The sequence below is a fragment of the Fomitopsis serialis genome (assembly GCF_022376445.1).
Source record: "Fomitopsis serialis strain Sig1Antser10 chromosome Unknown B0H18scaffold_86, whole genome shotgun sequence".
Classification (NCBI taxonomy): Eukaryota; Fungi; Basidiomycota; class Agaricomycetes; order Polyporales; family Fomitopsidaceae; genus Fomitopsis; species Fomitopsis serialis.
In genome coordinates, this window is record NW_025955046.1 from 114,642 (window position 1) to 129,247 (window position 14,606).

General features: G+C 53.5%; 4 protein-coding genes across 4 annotated transcripts; 2 read left to right on the plus strand and 2 right to left on the minus strand.

The window, feature by feature from the left end:
• Positions 1-1,351, plus strand: B0H18DRAFT_663794 (uncharacterized protein). The gene is made up of 3 exons (XM_048039027.1): positions 1-203; positions 265-375; positions 443-1,351. The coding sequence occupies exons 1-3, from the start codon at positions 187-189 to the stop codon at positions 1,311-1,313; spliced, it is 999 nt and encodes a 332-aa protein (XP_047889097.1). The 5' UTR covers positions 1-186; the 3' UTR covers positions 1,314-1,351.
• Positions 1,352-4,149: 2,798 nt separating this feature from the next.
• On the plus strand, positions 4,150-4,598 carry B0H18DRAFT_882637 (Homeodomain-like protein; the record flags this gene model as incomplete). Its single annotated transcript, XM_048040919.1, has 2 exons — positions 4,150-4,368; positions 4,416-4,598. 2 exons carry the CDS (start codon positions 4,150-4,152, stop codon positions 4,596-4,598), a joined length of 402 nt encoding a protein of 133 aa, XP_047889098.1.
• An 893-nt stretch (positions 4,599-5,491) lies between these two features.
• Positions 5,492-6,109, minus strand: B0H18DRAFT_1030368 (uncharacterized protein). The gene has a single exon (XM_048030029.1). The coding sequence runs from the start codon at positions 6,031-6,033 to the stop codon at positions 5,590-5,592; it is 444 nt and encodes a 147-aa protein (XP_047889099.1). The 5' UTR covers positions 6,034-6,109; the 3' UTR covers positions 5,492-5,589.
• Positions 6,110-11,358: 5,249 nt separating this feature from the next.
• B0H18DRAFT_1030388 (WD40-repeat-containing domain protein) lies at positions 11,359-14,442 on the minus strand. Its single transcript, XM_048030030.1, has 9 exons — positions 13,964-14,442; positions 13,206-13,905; positions 13,108-13,149; positions 12,993-13,049; positions 12,849-12,939; positions 12,631-12,795; positions 12,562-12,592; positions 11,586-12,541; positions 11,359-11,520 (listed from the first exon to the last, which is right to left on the minus strand). Exons 1-8 carry the CDS (start codon positions 14,308-14,310, stop codon positions 11,587-11,589), a joined length of 2,388 nt encoding a protein of 795 aa, XP_047889100.1. The 5' UTR covers positions 14,311-14,442; the 3' UTR covers positions 11,359-11,520; position 11,586.
• Between the last annotated feature and the right edge of the window lie 164 nt (positions 14,443-14,606).

Sequence of the window (14,606 nt, forward strand, 5' to 3'; positions counted from 1 at the left end):
GTGATTTTCTATCACTGCCCCGCCGTCTGGAATGAGGGCGTGAGATTCAGTCTTCGCTACCTCACATATCCTCTTGTTCCCTGCCGCTTCCCGCCAGCAATGTCTTCATAACCCCTCGTCCTTACGCTAGTGTCTCTGCCAGAAATCCCTTCTCAACTGATTCTGTGACTCGTAACGAAGCTTACTATGCCGTTCGCAGTCGTGTAAGACCCTGTTGTTGCAGCTTCCGCCAGTTTTGACTTTGACGCTCTCGGCTACTCCCAGGCAGAGCACAAAGGAGAGATTATGGACCTCCCTGCGCAACTTGACGATCGGCACTGGAGGGAAGCATTCAGACATACCTATCATGCTATCGCCGATTTACGCGCCGATTTCGTGAGTATCTGCCCAACATGAATCTGATGCCTATCGCTGAAGCACTGCCACCATTTGCATCTACCAGGGAGGAGCCGCCTAACACTAAAACTGAAGATGCACGACCCACATTCAGCCTTAATCCGGATTGCAAATTGCCACTTGAGCTCTGGTGGACAATCATTGACGAATTCCAGCATGACTGGCTCGCATTATTTGCATGCAGCGTCGTCTGTCGGTCGTGGCGTGCTCGTACCCAGATTTATCTACCCCAGGGCTATCGACGCACCGTGGAGCTCTACAGCCAGAGAGACGTAGCCAGTCTTTCGAGGTTCGCTCGCGTCCGAAAGCTGCAAGCACGGACGGTCCAGATTCATGGAAGTCGCCATTCCGGCTCGATAGCGCACCTCGGAACGTTCGCGGCGATGCTCTCGGGGCAACTGCGTCATCTCAACGAGCTGCATGTCATGTACGGCGCTTGGCAGACGGCCACAGTGGACACATGTTCTCTTTTCCGATGTCTCTCCACGTATTCGACCATTCGACATCTACGGCTCTGCGGCGTCACATTGCCGTCCACAACGTCCCTCCTCCGCTTGTTATACTCTCTCCCCCGATTACGCTCCTTCGACTGTGTTGATGTATCAACGACAGACAGGAACTATGGGAACCGAGCGAGCGCACATTCCGCCCGGCTCTGCAAAATCGAGGCGTTTGTTCTAGATTGCTCTGACGTGGACGACATATTCGACCTCTTCGCCGCGGCCAGCCTTGCGGAGTACAGCGGTACCGTTGAACTCGGTATACACTCCGCTCGCGATGTCGAAGATGGCGAGCGAACACATTTCGCGAGATTCACCAGGAGCTTGACCTCTGTCTCCCGACTCACGATTGTACTCCGCGATGCGGATATGTCTGACGAAGCACTAGGTGAGCCTCGTCTAAACTTTTGTACCTGAGCTTTACGAAGTTATATAAAGCGATGTGCCTTTCACTGGCGCAGCATCACTGCGAACGACTTGAATATCTCATCATTCAAGCCATCCCTCGTGCAAGCCCCATATTCGAGTTCTCGTTCATATCTGCTATCCTGTCGTTCGTGGCCACCAACATCACCAAGCGATTTATCATACTTGATATACAACGCGGGTACTTACACGGAAGTGAGTCATCCATACTCCTCTTTCTCGTCGGAAGTAGCTCAAATCCCGATCCAGGCCAACCAATGGATTTCATGGATACGACATCATTCTCAGAAGGAAGACGAGGCGCTGACCAAGTACTCATGGTCAAGTTCCAGGACCGCAAGGCTACGCGTCCCGCGATACTTCGGAGAGCGTTCGTCACTCTGAGCATACCGTCGTGGGTGGCTCGCGCCCCGGGTTTCCGGGAGGACGTATGGATTCGACAGATTAGGCAGCACGTAGGCATTTTGGAGCGGCGAGACGATCTAGAGTACGTATCCTTCTCATTCATTCAGCTCACTGATCGTCTGAAGTTGACTGCCGCATTTCACGCGTTTACAGCATCGGCGAGATATACTTCCGGTGACGTTACTTTCAGTGCCGTTGGGCTGCCTGGAGACAGTTGCTTGCTTGCAATTGACATATCACGTCGAGACCAACTTGTGATCTGCCAGTTGTTGACAGTCTCGACGGTTGGTGTAACGCGCCGATTTTACAGAGCACTGGTTCTTAACAAGTACGCATTTTTTATATTTCCTCGTCTCATGATTGACCAGTTAACTCAAGAATAGGTACGCAAAAGCACGCGAGTGCGAGAGGGGTCGGATTTAGCTCTACTACCATGAAGATATGCCGGTACTGCTTGCGCTAATACGTGATGGATATTGACCACCCGCACACGCATATCTTGCTCACTGACTCGGAGACGTTGACGAGGAAGGATACGGAGAGTGGGGGACCGTGGCACCGTCACATTGTCGAGGTCACCCGACGCCTCGTCGATTCCGAGGGCAAGATGATCACCTCGGGCTCTGTCTTCGTCTTCGACGAGGACGAGAGTTGCATCAAGCGATGGCCCGGACGGACGGGTTCTTTTGGAGCCCGAGTCGTATATTGGGCAATCTCCTACTCTACCGCGAGACGGAGAAGCGCGGTGCGGGGAACAGGGGCGCCCGCGTTGAGCAGCAATAAGAAGTGGACGCGAAGGGCGAGGGGCAGTCGCTGAGCAGGCCGAAGTATGAGGCACACCGTCTGACGGGCGTCGACCGCCAGCGCGAGCGCAGTCTCCGAGTAGGCAGCTGCCGGCGGGGTCGCTCAAGTATAGAAAATGTACATTTACTGCCTGTGATCTCTAGCATTGGATGAGCCCCGAATAACGATGCATGATTCTTATTGCTGTTTGCAAAAGTCTTGTCGCGGCGCCAAAATCACAAAAAGTTCGCACGACGCGACCTTGCGACCTCTTGCTCAGAATCGCTGTTCCTCGCTCAATTCTCAACCTATCGGCTCGGCAACTACAGCGTTCGATTCGCCTCGGTGAGACGCAGCACCTGGTATGAAGAATATGGCGAAATTCGAAGGTCTCAAAATCTCGATTTTCGGGTGTGCGCGTGAAGGAGAACGGCGGCGGCGAGCGTAGGAGAGGCCAGGGAGCGTCGGGAATGGCTGGGACATGTTTGGTTGGGTAGTATGCAGTGCCCAAAAATGCGATGGTGAGTTTCGACCGCTCTGTTCTGTTGCCCGCGAGGTCTTTGACGCGAAACACGACCTCTTGCTCAGAGTCGCGGTTTCTCGCTCAATTCTCAACATATCTGCGCGGTAACTACAGCGTTCGAATCGTCTCGCCGAGACGCAGCACCTGGTATAAAGAACACGGCAAGATTCGTGAACCTCAAAATCTTGATTCTCGGGTGCGCGCGCGAAGGAGAATAGCGGCGGCGAGCGGAGGAGAGGTCAGAGAGCGTCGGGAATGGCTGGGACATGTTTGGTTGGGTAGTATGCAGTGCCCGAAAATGCGATGGCGAGTTTTGACCACTCTGTTCCGTTGTACTCACCTGCCCCCAGTTGCCTGCGAGGTCTTCGACGCGACGCGAAACATGCAGAGCACGCCCAGCTCTCATAAGATCTACCCAACGCTGATGCCATTCGACGCCTCTCATAAGGCTGCAGTGCGCTTCATCAAGAACAGTAGAAAGGACAAGGTTTCGGTGGGTGGGCCCTTCACTCGGACCAGGCAAGCATCGCGCGTCTCACGATTGGCATGACTGCCCCGTTGTGCTTGCAAAACCGCATCAAGGTATGATGTAAAATTACTATAAACCTGTTTGTATTGTCTTCTTTCCATCGCGCCGGCTCTCGAGCCTTTATTCCAGATCGGAAATGCGCTGTGAATTGCTATTCTGAAGGTGTGCGCCCGCGCGCTACACACGGTGGCACGGTGAGTTCACGCCCATTCTGATGCAGTCTCCGAGTTGCGACGGCAGGCGGTTGTCTCGGGACTTGTCAAGCCTTGCGCCTGATATAGTCTGCTAGTCTGATATGCGCAGACCATTGGCATCAACCTTTGCAATCTCCCCCAATCCAATTCCGGACTTTTGATGTTGCTCGCTGGCCTGCATGGCGACATATTGATCTTGGCCGACGTATGTAGTATCTACTAGCCCATAGATTATTCGAATAAATAATGAACATTCGTACATTGATCTTGTCCGACACCGATATCTACATATGTGGCGTGCACCAGTGCGATCACAAGTCTTGAAGGGTGCCGCGATCTCACCGGTCGGCGGTCCCTCTTTTGTCTTGTGCACTCATCATCCACGTTCTCAAAATGCCACAGAATGTGCCGACACTCACCAAGGATCTCTGCTGGGTGCTCATTTACATGCATTACATCTCCCAGCTGTCTACCAAGGATATCTCAACATTGACTGGTATCAGGCTGCGCACACTACAGCGCCTTTTCCGTCTGCACTTGATGACCGGGGATGTCGCCACACACCGGAAACGAACTGGCCGGAAACGAAAACTTGATCAAAATGCTGAAGAGGTACAGATGCCATCTATAGTGCTGTACATTGCTCATTACATTCACAGTTCATTCAAGGCTTGATCGAGCACTCGCCTGATTCGTACCTTATGGAGCTGAGGGACAGACTTCAGGAGATCCATGGTGTACAGGTGGACATGAGCACAATTTGGAGGACTCTAAAGAAGCTTGGTTTCACATACAAGAAGGCATGTACTAGTGTTTTGGCAATGGGGATGTGGATATCATAAACTCAACTCATGTTATCCTGGTTGTCCACAGATCTCAAAGAAAGCACTGGAACGAAGTGATATCAAGCGCACCGAGTACATCATGCGGATGGCTTCGCAATATAGTCCTCATCAGCTTGTCTTTGTTGATGAGAGTGCCTTTGACCGACGGACAACATATCGTGGTCGGGCATGGGCGCTCAAGGGACACAGGGCAGTGCGGAAGTGTTTCTATGTGCGGGGAAAGAAGTATGAATCTAGTCATAGTACATTATCTGGTCTCTGTACTGACTCCTGAGCCATGTATCAGATTTTCAATTTTGCCTGGCCTGTCACTCGATGGCATGCTATATTGCCGGATTGTCGAGGGGTCATTCAACACTGCACGGTTCATCCAGTTCATTGAAGGTTTACTTGAACAAATGCAACCTTATCCTGGGCCAAACTCAGTCATTGTCATGGACAATGCACGCATACATAAGGATCCATCAATTGCTGAACTTGTGGAATCACGGTAATGTTCAATTGTTCAGATCTCACTCTCTCAACTGTTCATGAATTATGATGATTTAGTGGCATGCGGGTCGAGTTTCTCCCTGCTTATTCGCCAGACTTCAATCCAATTGAGCAAGCATTTGGTGTCATAAAGGCCTATATGTGTCGTACACATCATGATTTTGCTCGTTCCAATTCGACTGGTGCTGATTCGGAGGATCTGAATGAAGCATATATCATGCTGTATGAGGCTGTCTACTCTATCACAGCAGGCAATGCACGCTCCTTCTTTAATCATAGCGGGTATAGATAGCCTGTACAGCAATTGTCCAATAGTCTAATGCATCTGAGTTTAATGTAAATGGAATGCTTCAGAGGGAGTCCGAGTCTTAGCACTTCAGATCTATACAAGAACAAATTATCTGTATATTAAAGATGCTCTACTCTACTCAATAAGCAGGTCAACTATATACATCTGCTATGATAGACTAATTAGGGTGACAACGAGACATCAAGATCAGAAGCGCAACCTCTTCGTAGCTCTCCTTGCACGGCGCTGGAGTTCTGCAACATCCTCACGGGCCCACTTCTTCAACTGCAATGCAATGCCCAGAGGCATTTCGAAATACTGCTGGAGCTGCTCTTCAGTAAGCAAATGAAAGTCATCCAGACGTGCAATTCGCTGTTCCCACAAAGCCTGTGCCCATCCTACGAATTGGAGCTGATCCCGTCCTCGATACGGATCATTGTCGAGGCCGAGAAGCCACTCGTACATCGTAGGATAGTCGACCTGAACTGGCTCATCATCAGATATGTCGAGGCTTGCACGGCGACGTCGTGAACGAGAGGTTGATTGGGATGGCGAAGAATCTACAGATCCCGCGCGGTGCCGATGAGGTCGATCATGATGACGGGGAGTCTGTGGCGTATACATTGGGGCAGGTGGGAATCCATACGGCATAGGCGGGTAGCCATAGATCGGGGGTGGCAGTGGCAAAGGCGCCGCATAACCTGGCAGCGATCCCGGATAGATGCCTGCATGCGGAGCAACTGACATTGCCGACGGATGCCCTTGCATTCCCAGATAGCCCGGGGCACCAGGATAGGGGAATGTCACTGCACCACCGACCGCAGACTGCGCAACAGGGTCTGCGTCTCGGGGAGCCCCGGCAGCCACATCACTACTGCTTGCACTGGAGCCAGCATCCCTCGGCTTCGGCGGAGGCGCAATCTTCAGTTGGGGCGGGATCACATCAACTGTCGCATCGCCGCCGCTCTACAGAGTGAATAATCAACATTTATTTGTAGATGTGAGTGTCGAGTGATTAAATCACGTACCACGAGTCTGATCCACGTCGTGAGTTCCCACATACTGAATTCCCGATGCTTCCCAACGATCTTTAATGCACATGCCTTGTCGCATTTCTGGCAGTACCAGATCCGCTGCAGCTTCGCAAGAACACGAGCATACGCGGTAGACGTAGGCTCGCCAACATTATCTTCATTCTCGCTGGTATGTGTGTCCTGGCCTTGGGCAGCAGACGTCGATCCGCGCGCCTTCTGCTTCGCCTTCGTGTTCTTCGACAGAACCATCAGCCAATATCACCAAATCAAGATCAAGCATACCTTGCCAGTGACGGGCGCAGCACTAGACACGTCAGATTCCATGAGAGGGACTATACGGACATGGTATGGCTTGACGCCGTTCTTGCCGCGCGACTGCGAATCAACGAACATGCGCACTTGCTCCGTCAAGCCTTGCCACTCTTCCGCATCATCGAGCGAGTTTGCTGCAGGGTTCTTTTGATTGCTCTTGAACTCCCACGACGGGATATATGCAAGGCGACTCGGCGGGATCATGACGCCGAGGATGCTTTGTCGAACTGTCTCCCACTTCGCAGTCGACTCCACGCGGATATCTTTGACGGTGTTCGCGCCAATCGGGACCTTCAAAGGGATGACCAATGTTGCTAGAACTGCATGTTAGCATTGGTGCGTGAGCCTAGCAAATCTGTACATACCAGGTGTTGACTCCGACTCCAAGTCTGCAGCCGCAGAGGTACTGGCTTTACTACGGCTCGGGGTGGCATTGCGGGACCGGCCCTTCAACTTGGACGGAGGAACCTTGATTTTGAAAGACGGCATGACCTGGTCATAGACCTTGTCCCAAAAAGCCTCGTTCCTCTCGTTCTCCTCGTCCTGTTGTTGGCTGGGAACGATCTTCTTGCGCCCGGGCCATTTGCCAGCTGCATCCTCCAACTCCCCATCCACCTCTGCCGACTCGTCCTCCTCGTCCTCGTCCTCGTCATCCTCGTCCTCCTCGTCATCCTCGTCACCTTCATCGTCCGAGCCTGACCCAGGTGCGTCGGGCGTATCCGATGAGGCGTCAACATCAATGATATCGGAACTGACTTGAGCCGTCGCCTTTGGATGCGTGGAGGAGTCCCGACGCAGGCCCACTAGGATCGATGCCGCTTCCAGCTCGGTTTCCTCGCGAGTCTCAGACTCCTGGACATTGCCATTCCGCAAAGCACCTTTGTAGGCAGGCCTTGGACGAGGTCTCGGAGGCGGAGGCGGCGGCGGAGGCGGCGGCGAGTCTGGGGTGGTCTGACGTCGAGAGGACTTCGAAGTCTTCCGAGTTGTGCGTGGTTTCCCTGACTTCCGCTTCGATTTGTTCCGTTTGTCTGCCATAGAGTCTAGAGATGAGAAGAAGGAGTGTGTAGAGTGTATGAGTGAATGTGCTAGGGTAGGGTATACGGGTATGTGCAATGTCAAGTTCAACTTGCAAACACCGACTCGGCTGTGTAGCGATCTTCACGCTGGATGTGATCCCGGCCATACACGTAATGGCAGGGCTTTCTCTCTCGACACTGCAAGCATACATGCTGACCATCACCATGTCACACATTAGCTCTTTCACTTCATAGAAATATATTGTTGTTCGAGTCGTCAGGGCATAGGTACCGGGTCGGTGTCACATAGCAGCGAGGAGAGCCTGAAAAAAGAAAGTTCTCTGCATACCTGCGACTATGTCGTGCTGCGGTGAACTCCCCTGAGCATGTCCCAGCCATTCCCGACGCTCTCTGACCTCTCCTCCGCTCGCCGCCGCTATTCTCCTTCGCGCGCGCACCCGAGAATCAAGATTTTGAGGTTCGCGAATCTTGCCGTGTTCTTTATACCAGGTGCTGCGTCTCGGCGAGACGATTCGAACGCTGTAGTTACCGCGCAGATATGTTGAGAATTGAGCGAGAAACCGCGACTCTGAGCAAGAGGTCGTGTTTCGCGTCAAAGACCTCGCGGGCAACAGAACAGAGCGGTCGAAACTCACCATCGCATTTTTGGGCACTGCATACTACCCAACCAAACATGTCCCAGCCATTCCCGACGCTCCCTGGCCTCTCCTACGCTCGCCGCCGCCGTTCTCCTTCACGCGCACACCCGAAAATCGAGATTTTGAGACCTTCGAATTTCGCCATATTCTTCATACCAGGTGCTGCGTCTCACCGAGGCGAATCGAACGCTGTAGTTGCCGAGCCGATAGGTTGAGAATTGAGCGAGGAACAGCGATTCTGAGCAAGAGGTCGCAAGGTCGCGTCGTGCGAACTTTTTGTGATTTTGGCGCCGCGACAAGACTTTTGCAAACAGCAATAATACTGTATTTTCTGGGATGGCGAAATAGCTGGTACGAATGCACGGGCGCTTCTACCCGAGTTCTGGCAGTCACCGAGTTAGCGCCGGTTCTGTTCTGCGAACAACTTGAATTTTGGGCTCCTTCCTCGCTGCACGATCACGTCGCGTCGTCAGTCTGTACTGAACTACACTTTGGCTGCTCGCGCGCTCTTGAGTGAATGGAACGATTCCATTTTCCCGTGTACCAGACGAAAGCATTGGCGTACGGAGTCTGACTTCCTACCACCACGTCGACTTCTTCGTACCCTGTTCTGTTTCCCTGGAGTCAAGGAGCGCTCAGAGCGATGATAAATATGGAGAAGGATCGCAAGATGCGCGGTCTGAGGTTGTCAGTGTTGGATGATCTGTGTTGAAAAGGTACGTGCGGTATTTCTCAAGCGTTCGCAATCTCGACTTACGACAGTATCCTGCTCTTCACTGAAAGCGCACATGATGCGGACTCGGAGTACTCTGAGACATGCCGATCGCCAGAGCAATGTCGTTATCGGTGAGCAACGAATACAGCTCCTTGGATGTACCTGCTCACGGTGGCTAAAGCCGCATCGCAAATGGATTCAGAGCGTGCTGGTACCGTTCTCCGAGTCCATAAGGCCCGGTTCCCTGAGCCTTCCACGTTCAGCAGCACACCATTTGTGCCATTCGCTGTCTTGTGCGCGGCCTTGCGCTCCGGACATATGTACTGCAGGCCACATCAGAAACCCCTTTCGAGTTGGCCTCTACGCGATACGAACAACGCTAGCTTCAAGAAGCGATCCTCCTGTGTCGATTACGGCGATAGGCACGAGCGCGCCCGCACTACATAAACCCGTCTAAGGACGTCCAGGGCGACCACCAAACGGCCCACATCAAGTGAGCGACTGATACGTTGGTGCTGGTCTGTCGCGGACTCGCGGTGCGGATGCACGGTTGCTTTGGACCTTTCGGGAGGCCGAGCGATTAGTTGCCCGCCCGTGGAAGACCTATTCCTTGGCGTGCGTACCTGTCTGTAGTGACCCTACGATTGAGGCCTCCCAAGGAGAAGCCGCAACACCGCTCGCGACAGCCATCCGTTCGCCATGATAACCACGCAGCCCTTTCCTTTGCTATACTTCAACTTGTATTGGTCACGGGCGCCATGGTGGATGTCGCAACAATAGATGCGCGATGACGATGCACACATGCACAGCGAGCCGGCGACTTCGCATATGCTGCTGCTCATATCCATCCCAGCCACCGGCCCAACCCTTTCTCCCCTCGTTTGAGCATGTGCGTCACGCCGCACTAGATCGCGGCACATGGGCGTACGATTCTGCGCGTCGGGCGTATGCCATGTCATCGCGTCTCCACAACACCAACGTCCTCTCATACCTTGCAACACTCGCCTTGCTGTGTCGCATTACACCACAGGCACAGCATTGGTCTCCGCAATGAACCACGGCGATGTCTCCGCCCCAGGTTGCGCTATGCTGGTCATCCTCAACAGTGTTCCGGCCCCTCACCGGCGTTGATCGCTATCCTCGCCCTTCACTCGCACAGGTGTACGTGTCCTCCTCCGGTCGAGATTCTCGCTGTCGTGGCACGACGAAGACCGAGGCATGCCCCCGATGCACACCAGCGGCGACCCTATCATCGGGAACCAAGCGACCACGGGCTAGGGTTATCACTCGCCAGCGACGAGACCGAGATCGAGGACGAGTGGTGCCTTTTCAATTATCAGTAGGTAGAACCACCTCTCGCTGCTCGCTGCCGCCCTGCGACAACTTACCTCTGGACCTGTCGGCTTGCTATACAAGACGCGGTGTCATTGGCTGGTCGTGTTGGTATGATCATCGCGCGTAGGCCCAGGCGGCGAAGAGAGCAGCCCGAACTGGGTCAGTGCCTGCTTTTCTTGCGACGTTCGACCGATGTGGCTCACAGTCTGCCTGTGGATAGCGAGGAGCGCTCATTCGACACGCGTCCATGAACTACTGCCGCCACATGTCGATATCGCCTCGCTCGGTGAATATGTACTCCTTGGAGTCGTTAGCATTTATCAATCATCAGATGCTCATATAACCCTCCATGACAGTCAAGCACCCGTACGCGGACACACTTCTAAGTTCGCGGCTTGCTCGAGTTGAGGCATGTCCGAAATAGAGCTGCAGATGTAGACAGATCGCTCGCCCGGGTACATCGACCACGAGCGGCCTGGTCTGTCCGCAGCAGTTCAACGCAAGAACAGTTGTAGGAAACGGACCGAGGAAAACGTCACGGTGACTGGATGCTCGAATGACATCCGGTGTTCTGGCAGGCAGCTTTGCCATTCCCCTCGATCCCTGCACTATAGCATGTCGCGAATTCTCGATATTCATTGGATGACTTTGTGAGCCATCCCGTTCCTCGTCCGCGTCATGTAATCACACGTCTCAGGCTCGCCATGTGGTAGCAGTCCTCAGAGTAGCTGTCGATTTCTGTCTGGACGACGCGATGTATGTAGTCGCAGGATTGGGGTTCCGGGCAGAGGCGAATAAGCCGGGTTAATTTCAATGGATGGCGAGATGTTACCTGCCGATACTTCAGGTACGGCTCGCCGTTCCTTGTGTTCTTGGTCCACAATCGTCTGTGAACCTGCGTGTATATACCCGATAGACGAGCTTCTCATCAATTACCGCGTTCTCTGGTTACATGTCCACCGTGTACTGTCCTGTACAGCCCCACAAGGTGTTCCATTTGCGGTTCAATCAGGCAAGAACGGCGGCAACACGCTATGTATGCTGTTCTTCTCTCCGTTGTCGAGCCTCTGAGCAGGGAAGTACCATAGAGTCAGTGCCCATACCACAGACGGTGGAAGCGACAGGTGCGTACCTCAAGTCTCTGCTGTCAAATCCGGGAGCTCCCATTTGCGTAGAGTTCCGTCGTATGAAGCGGACACGACATAGGTGTAGTCGTGAGAGATGAAGAGGTAGTTCACGCTGTCGGTGTGTCCACTTAACTGCACGATCTCCCGTTGTGCCGCCATGTCCCACACAGTGATGACATAGTCCTCCCCACCTGCTGCGAGCAGGCGTCCGTCCCCAGAGAATGTCATGGCTGTGGCAAGCTTGTCGCCACAGTCTATGCTATTGATTAGGTCCCAGCCGTTGGAATCGTAGGTCCTGATGATCCCTTCGCTGTCGGCGCAATGAACCTTCGTCCCGTCTGCAGAAAACTGCGCGGCCCTAACCGTGACGCCCGCTGGCCCTACCCTGAGCCGCGCGATCTCGGTCCCAAGAAGTGCGTCCCAGATTCCGGCAGTGCCGTCGTCGGACCCTGTGACGACCCTTTTCCCGTCGGTGGAATATGCAACAGTGTGGATTACCCCCTCATGCCCCCGCAGATCGCAGATACGCGAAGCGGTCTCTATGCCCCACACATATGCGGTACCGTTCGCACTCGTAGATAGGAACCGCTTGTTGTCGGGAGAGAACACGACAGCCATGATCAGACCGTTGTGTTCGTCCGTCTCCGCGCGCAATTCATCTGTGTCAACATGCCACAGCTTCGCGACCGAGTTACCCGCCGCGGAGACGACTAACGTTCCATCCAGTGAATATGCGATGCACTTGACATCATCTTCATGAGAAACCGTGCGCCAGATCATTTGATCTTCGACAAGGTCCCATACAACGATAACGCCATCGCATTGGCCCCAGGCAAGTTTGCGTCCGTCGGGGGAGAAGCCGAGAGAGGAGATAGCGTGATGGGAGGTCGGTCTGTGCGTCTCAGCAGATGTCATGGCATTCCAAATGATAATGGTGTTGTCCTCGAACCCTGCAGCAATGCTCCCCCGATGGCTGAGCACGCAAACACGGTGATTCTCGACAGTGCTGGGCCTGAGTCGGTCCGGGCAGGGGAATACAAGATGCTCGACCCCCCGTAGACACTTTTCCACGATTGGTATGGTCTTCCGCGAATGGATCCGCAGGGTTGAATATGCTTGGCTTTGAGCCAGATTGGGTGCCAGTGGCATTCGGACCTGCAGCGATATGCATTTCGATGTCCGAATCCTCATCGTCGTCAAAAAATAACAGGCCGACTGTGAACTTCATGAGCACGATCAATCACAGCCTGTTACTGAAATAAGCCTACGTCCGTCATCGGTGACTTCAATCTCGGGTTGAACCTCGGTCAAGAAGCTGGGTATATCATCAGGAATCGGACATGTACCCTGGTACCAAAGCTGCGTCTTCGCATCAACTCCGATTCGGTGATGCCGATAAAAGTCACACGTACCTTGCATAGTTGCAACAGGTCTAAGTCACTGGCGATTGCGATTTCTGCATCGGAATTCTGTATTCATGCGCTGATTGAGGATCAGAAATAGTGCTGAGATATTAATCGAACAGACCTCAAGGATATAATCCAAAACGAATGTAACAGGATCATATGGCTTCAAAGGCGAGGAATCCGTGAAATGAACTGCAAACATGAGTTGTGATATCCTACCGTCACTCGAGAGGGTACTTCCTCCATCATTTCCATGTCCTCGTCGGCACCGCGATCCATGGACGGATCCCGTGGTTCGGCGGCGGCCTTGATCTTATCGGGAAGGAAAAAACGGCGTTTCTTCAGCTTGAGATAGTGTAGGAACACACACTGGTCCGAAGAGTACGACTCTGGTGCTCCTCCCCATGTCCGAGAAGACGGGCCAGCTGGATCTGTCTCCGGCTGCTCATTGGCGGGACGCTGCCAATGTCGTGACCCCTGCGCCTGGATAGTCGGGGGCTCCTGTGGGCGTGGCCCTAAAGGTCGATTCGGGTCGAACCGAGGCCGATTATCGGGCCCTACGCGTCGTTCGCACTTCGCGGTTACGTGATTTGCTACGTCGAAATGGAAGGCGGCAGAAACGGGGAGGCCTATGTCGCCCTTGAAGGTAAGCTTTGACTGACTGCTGTTTCCATGAAAGGCGACAACAGCCCAGCGACTGGTTTTCACCCATCCTAGAACAAATAAGACGTCTTCGACAGAGATATCAACCCCTAGCTCGTTTGCTCCCCATTCGTGCCAGTTGTCTATATTCTCCTTCATGTACTTCTGCATCCGGCGAATTTGATGCACCTTTTGGCGAATTCCAGGAGTGTCCAGAATTACCAAGGCACCATGCTGATCAGTGCACTCGCATTGAAAGGCAACATTCAGATTGTGACTATAAATGGCATTGAGGGTCAGTACTCTACACCAGTAGTTCATGAAGAGGACATTACGATCCAGCTCCCCCTCCTATGTTGATCTGACGAACCGTGTCGCTGAAATGCGGTCCTTCGTGTATGGCCTGCTTTGTGGGGACTATTGGATGCGGGCCGAGGTCGAAAGTTCTGAAGTGTGATGGCGTACTTGCCTCTCTCAGGCTGTCGTGCACTATGCCGAGGTCCGCGTCCTCTGTCGCTTTCATTGCATTGAAAAGACGGTAAAACCCTCCATCCCTTAAATAGCCAACGTCACCAATCAGTACCTCGTGTTCGTCGTTGGGTGGATCGGGTTCCCATAGAGGATAACCATAGCCAAGTTTGAACAGTTGCTGCGCATACACTTCGGCAGGCCGAGCGGTCATGGCAGGTGCGGTTAAAGGGCTGCGAGCTGTGAAGTAGCCCGATGGCACGGTGCGCACTAACGTCCTCGTTGCGTCCTCCGAGTCGGGCTATCCATAGCAGAGATAAGATGTGAGCATGTGCCAACGCCGTGACTCTGGGGCAGTACACGCCCATTTTGATGTGGCATTCGGAAGATCTGGATCACTCGGGCGCCACGGAGGTAACCCGCGAGATGCGGCTCATAGCGGAGGGACCCTACGCTAGGGTCACCGCCTTTGCCTGATCACGACCTGGTTCACAAGGTCCTCAGGAGGTG

Coding starts and splice junctions, on each gene's coding strand:
- B0H18DRAFT_1030388 (XM_048030030.1), bottom strand. CDS start 14,310: ATGACCGCTCGGCCTGCCGAAGTGTATGCGCAGCAACTGTTCAAACTT. Junction 13,906..13,963: donor ATAGGAGGGGGAGCTGGATC/GTAATGTCCTCT, acceptor TGCCATTTATAG/TCACAATCTGAATGTTGCCT. Junction 12,593..12,630: donor TGGAAAAGTGTCTACGGGGG/GTCGAGCATCTT, acceptor GGACCGACTCAG/GCCCAGCACTGTCGAGAATC.
- B0H18DRAFT_663794 (XM_048039027.1), top strand. Junction 376..442: donor CCGATTTACGCGCCGATTTC/GTGAGTATCTGC, acceptor TGCATCTACCAG/GGAGGAGCCGCCTAACACTA.
- B0H18DRAFT_1030368 (XM_048030029.1), bottom strand. CDS start 6,033: ATGCCGTATGGATTCCCACCTGCCCCAATGTATACGCCACAGACTCCC.